Source organism: Mya arenaria, chromosome 16 (genome assembly GCF_026914265.1).
Source record: "Mya arenaria isolate MELC-2E11 chromosome 16, ASM2691426v1".
Taxonomy (NCBI): Eukaryota; Metazoa; Mollusca; class Bivalvia; order Myida; family Myidae; genus Mya; species Mya arenaria.
The window spans coordinates 41297967-41304287 of NC_069137.1; the positions used below are offsets into that span (position 1 = coordinate 41297967).

At 32.6% G+C, this 6321-nt stretch overlaps 1 protein-coding gene across 2 annotated transcripts in view; it reads right to left on the minus strand.

Annotated features, from left to right (window-relative positions):
• Positions 1–2995, minus strand: part of LOC128221205 (uncharacterized) — an 8403-nt gene extending 5408 nt beyond the window's left edge. For both annotated transcript variants that reach the window (XR_008258917.1, XM_052929695.1), the window contains exons 1-3: positions 2848–2995; positions 2438–2568; positions 1–1894 (exon numbers count right to left, since the gene is read on the minus strand). The exon at positions 1–1894 is cut by the window's left edge. Coding sequence is in view for 1 of the 2 variants with exons in the window: in XM_052929695.1 (XP_052785655.1) it covers positions 34–1692 (1659 nt within the window). In the remaining variant the exon portion in view is untranslated. The remainder of the gene's footprint in view (positions 1895–2437; positions 2569–2847) is intronic.
• Positions 2996–6321: the final 3326 nt, after the last annotated feature.

Below are 6321 nucleotides of genomic sequence, written 5' to 3' on the forward strand. Positions count from 1 at the left end.
ATGTGAATAACCTTTCTTTTACGATGCAGACTTTTATGAGTGCATTACTGGCATAAAAGGGCACACGTTTTTTTTTTCCAGAAACAATGCCCGTTTCACACGCTCTTGCATTGGAATGCAACGGGCTGGGTGGTAATGCAACACATATATATCATTTGTGTTCAAGTCTACGGTGTATTTTATTCGTTTTACAATTGGGTATTCAGGAATGATCAGATATATTAACACTTCTTTTTGTTGATCATCTGTCGTTTTCTTCTTAACCAGTATACCCTTTTCGTTTTTAAAAGTTACAACATCACCTAATCTCAGCTCTTCAGCTATGCACACGGGTGTTGTGTTCAACAGATCAACTGGCATGTTCTCCTCGTTATCGTTGCGAGTGTTTGTAATTGCTTTCTTTCCTGCGGGTAGCTTTTCATCAGTGTGGACCTCCGAAAAAATGTCATCTTCATTTGTAGTTTTAATTGTTGCCCAGTGGCATAAAAAGTCTGATCTATTTGTGATTTTCCATCTTTTTTCACCGACCCTTTTTCTGGCACGACTTAGCCTTTCGTCCCTTGAATAAGTATGTGGGCCATTTACGTCATATACATGCCATGATGAAACTGCAAGATTCATTTCAAAGTCTTCGTCAACAATTTCTCTCTTCGCAAACAAATGGCGAAGACCATAATGGATGCATTTGACTCTTGCTGACCGTGATCCTTCGTTTACATCCGTAATATCCGAAATAATTGCGACATGCTCTAGTCCATAATATCTGAAGGCCACTATGTCTGCAACTCTAAGCTGCAAGGGCGTTTTAATTTTCCTTTTCTTCACTTGAAATGGATTTCTAAGGACGCGTATTATCTTTATTACAGCAACTTGCAACGCAATAAACAACAAAACTACAACGGCAATCAACGGATTTCCTATTATAGGTCCAATGGATGACAATGCAAAAGTGTAAATCACAAATTGTAAAGCAGCTAATCCAACAAAAACTCCAAAGTTTAACCACATCTCTTTCAATTTCCTTTTCAAACAAGCCCTACATACATTTTTTGTCCTGTAGTTCCAGTATACGTATATTGTATTTGCAATACAATACAACAAGTAAACACACGCATTTGCCCCAATACTAATTTCTGGAACAGCGTAAGACAAAAACGCCGCTAGTTTATCCGTACTCATGATTAGCAGTTTTAAAAGCGCCCTAACCACTCGACTACTACCGCCAAAGACTGCTGTGGTAACTTTGACAAGAAAGTCTAAACATTTTTGAACTTGAAAACATTCTTCTTTACCGTTTACACACCAAGTTGCAAAATGTTCACAGTTTAATTGCAAAAAGTTGTATTTCTTAAACTTAGATTGTTTGTAATCACACATAATTGTATCTGCGCGTTTAACAATATCCTTCCTTGAATGTCTGCGATGCCCATATTGTGTGATATAAAGTTGATTAAATCCAAGGTCATATGTTTGCTCATTTTTGGTAATTTTAATGATTTTATCTTTCTCGTCTCTGCGAAAATGTATCAGCTCCAGTAAAACTTGTGTTCCTGACGTACTTTTTACGTCGATTACGATTGCATGGTGCTCATAAAGCTTTCCATATTTACCTGGCATTGAAATGTGTTGTCCCTTCTCTAACTGAGATACGTTCAAAACACGAGTACGATTAGCACAAAGTGAACATGCCATTTTTTTGTTTTCCTCATTTCCTGCTGATTTTATGGAAGCTGTTTTTTTTTACCTTCCTCCCCGTCAAGAGGAATAACTTTTATATCTGATGGTGTATACGGTTCTCGTATTTCCATGACATTTTCCGCTATTTCCTCATCTTTCAATTCGTTATTAATCTTTATTTGAAGTTCATTTTGTTCAGGTCTTTGTGAAATAATCACTGGAAAGAAAATAGTGTTTACATATTTTTTTTTCTTTCTCTTCCGACTACATGTACAAATAAAAATTGAAATATCTGAAATAGCTGACTCATTAAGGCTTTCTTTACATGTTTATATATATTTCCATTTGCGAGTATGTGTTGTTCTTTTTGTTTATTTATTTGTTCTTATTCATTTATATTTTATGAAATCATTTTTTATAATTGTCAAACTTTTAAAATTTGTTTAATAAATCAATATGAATCGTAAAATAATAAAAACGACAGTATGTTTTATTTGAAATTACAAACACATAAAGTTTTTATACTTAATGAATATTTAAACGTTAACTGTCTTAGTTGAACTCCGATCTGTTATTGAGATATGCTTTTGAAGTGCAATGTATATATAAGTTTTTTTCACCAATAAGCGTGCCATTAAAATTAAAAAGAAAAACTTGAAGTTTCATAAAATATGTATTGTATACAATGATGCTCTTTTAAAAAAAAAAAAACATTCAAAATCGTTCAAGGTTCAATTCGTCCAAGTATGAACAAACTTACAGTTTTCACAATCGTTGTTAAGCTTTGCTTGACATTTTTGTTCCGTGTCAGAACAGTAGAAATCGAAATCAACCTCATCTGTGTCATCATCATAGATATATGACTGTTTTCGTCGTGAAGCCATAATATTACTGAAACGATGCATGAGTATGTTATGTTTCAAATTTCGTTAATTCTGTGAGAAGTATTCTGAATTATCACAGAGTAATATCAAATCCATGACAACCGCATCACTACCTAAAACAAAATTACATTACTTTATATAAATTGCCCCCCCCCCCCCCAGATTACAAAGCGATACCAGCATTAATTGTGATTCATGGTACATTAAATCCAAAGGTAACAAAATTAAATGTAAACGCTTGAAGAAAAGTGTTTATTTCTATTGTTATGATTATATTAAACCTCACTGTGATATTGTGTCTCTACTCTAGTCCTTATGTGTGAAGTAGTTTTATCCTAGCTATAGAATATTCTTCATTTGTAAACATTAATCTCCACTATATCCATCAAAATGATAATAATGCTATGCATAGTGCAACTGAAGCAAAAGCACGTATCAGTAGAATATACGTGAAGAAAATGTGTCTTTACCGACAGTAAAGCGTTTAAATATACCGGAGTTGAACCAATAATATACACACAGACGCATCGAACGCCTCCGAAATTCGGATATCCAATGAACGCGATTTATATACCTAATAAAGTATTTAACCACCCGAATAAAATACCAGCCGTGATTTCAGTATTGTGGGTCATGGGCGCTGTTCTGTTTTTTATCACAGTCAATGTCAATAATTGCGTTAAAACTTTGTATTGGATTTGATTTCAAACATTAGGTGTTAAACACAAAACATATCCATTGTACTTATTTAAAATGAAATAACTAAAACTCTTAATTCAGTTTGCACAATACTCATCTTACCATGGAGTTAGGTTTCGATTTTCTTATGTACATGCCCATAGATACTTGTCCGATCTATTAAAACAAATAGATACTAGTTGGTGGCCATTCGACGCAAAATCGGTTTTTACTACACTCAGGATAGCCTACAAAGAAAAAGAGTAACTGTCAGAAATTGCCACAGTACATGATTAACACCAAAACGTAGTGTGTTGTAGAAAAATGAAACAATGTGAAAAGGATATATGAGCCGCGTCGCGCGATTTTGGGCCTTCGGACATAATTATTACCAATGAAATAATCATTAATAAAAAATGCCAAAAATAATGATTTTTTTTCTATGTAAATCAATTTCTTCCTTACTTCTTTCTTTTTAAGGTTTGTCATTGGTGCATCATTTTCTCGATAATTTATGACCATTGGCTTACTCATGTTTCCATAGCAACCATGGATTTCGTCCCGACATATTTTGACTGGATTGATAGTCTGTGTTTAAAACGGCCAAATGTATTAAAAATACAAAAATGATTCATTCTTTTTATTTTTATTTATGTTCCTTAAAGACTCTGTGATAAGAAAATAATTTAAATTATAAGCTAGTTGTAATATTGATACAATAATTTTGCACGTCATTTGAATATTGCACTTTTATTACGACGTCATTTGAATGACGTCAAATTTATTATTCAAAATGCGCAATACATTATTTCACTTGTAAACACGTAACTTACGCAATTTAAGTGATATCAACATGAAATTTTCAGAATATCTTTTTGAAATTACATGGCATTCAAATGCCTTAAAACATTGTAATACCAAAAATATGTCCGAAGGCCCAAAATCGCGCGACGCGGCTCATATGTCTTTGAAGTTAACAAAGTAGCTCAGTTGGTAGCGCAATTAGGTAATCCGACTGTCCTTTCTTTCAGCTACACACCAGGCGCATATTTCGTAGAAATACACTGTTGTACATGTCTATATAATCATGTAATAAGTGTTTGTCGATACTATTATCATGTTCATATGTATGTGCCTATAACATATATATATATATGTTTTTAATTGAATGTATCAACAGCATTCATGTTCAATTTAATGATGAGCCGCCATTAAACAGATTATTACGTTGGCGTTACTTTCGTTGATCTATGTTTGATATATCAACTGATAAAAGAGTAATGCCAACGTTTGGAGATAAATAAGTATCTGTTAATATGGTTTTATATTATATATTTTATATGATGAGACAAGCCAATTTTTTATTTATGTCATCAATTACATGAATGTCCTTCATGCTCTAGTAGAACTATACACGCTATAAAAAGGAACGATATTACTTCAAACAACATTTAAAGAGTATATCTTTTTTATCAACTTACAATCATATAAGTCCAGAATAGTATTCAAACATACTGTATACTAAACAGATTCAAGAACAAATCGAACTAATTTACAGTATATTATCAACATCAAACCTGAAAACAAAAGTTGAAATGGAAGCAGTAACAGACAGTGACGTTTGATGATGGAGAGTCCGAGTGACGTTCGTGGGAGAAGCGTTGTGAATTTCGTACTTCTGGTTTGGCCGGCAACTACATCATAGCCTCGACATGTGACGATGGTACTCGGTGGATACGATATAATGTGTAAAAAACTGGTATTGTTTTAATATAGTATTCATAAACAAGTTGCAAACTTTCGGTACGTTTGCATCGTCAATAAATACATACGTTGTGACTAATAGCAATACGTAGTATGCGTCACATACCTTTTGATATTAAGAGAGAACTGTTAAATTGCGAAAATATTTGTTGTGTGTTGGAGTATAGCAATTATAGCAACTGTGTTACTTGACTAATTTATGATAAGAAAATTCTTGAACGTGTTTGTACATGCAAATTATTAAAACTTTAAACAGGAATCTTAAAAACGGATTATCAACTAATGTATCACATATGTATGTGCTGACTATGCAGAACCATGCAGCCTTATCGGATTGAATCGGGTTTTATACTAGAATTAAGCATGGGTTATTATCTGGAGAAATTTGAGGTCACTGTTTTGAGTTTTATACATAACAAGCAAACCGCTTGTATAACCTTAAATCCTATTCGAACAGCATCTCATAAAAAATCATTCATCTTATCGTCGGAAACCCAATAAAAAGGATAATTGTTATGCCAAACTTTCATACGGTGGTAGAAAGATGACTGCAACATTTTTGTTAAGTTTACAACATTCCTGTTCAAAATGCAACATTTTCCAAGAGTTATGGTTTTTTAACATAGCTTACGTATACTTGCGGGTTCAGTGCTTATTAAGGTTCTACAGCATTGATGTTCAATTTTGCAACACTTCTCTTTAATATGCAACATTTCTTTACCCTTAGCAACACAACTGTTAAATATGCAGCATATCTGTTCTATATGCAAAACTTCTAAGGAAAAAGCAACATTTAAAAGTACGATTATTGAATTATACCCAATTTTAAGATGAAGTACTTTGTACAATATAATTACGATCCATCATACAAAAGTATAGTGTTTTAACTTTTTAGATAACCCTTACCTCACTATGAAGTATTTAATGCCGAAAAAAGTTATAAATTACAGTGCATGCGTTTTTATTTTGATTGATTAACATTTGGTACCAGGCGTTTTAAGGGTTATTGAAGTTTTCAAATGATCTCAAGTTGCTTTACTTGTAAGGTAAATGTTATATCACAACGACAAATCTCCATCCAAATGCAAATAAATATCTGACATGTTCGCCAAATATATTTCCAACTTAGTGATTTATAGTAAAGAATTACTCTGTAGATACTGAGTCATGTAAAAAGTTACAAAGTGATATTTCAAATTTTGTTAATGCAAAAAGAATCCATGTACAATTATATTTGTAAAGACATATGCCATGACAGTCACTTAATGGTATGATGTTACTTCAAAAAATAATATTTTTCAAGGCAAATAGAAATAAA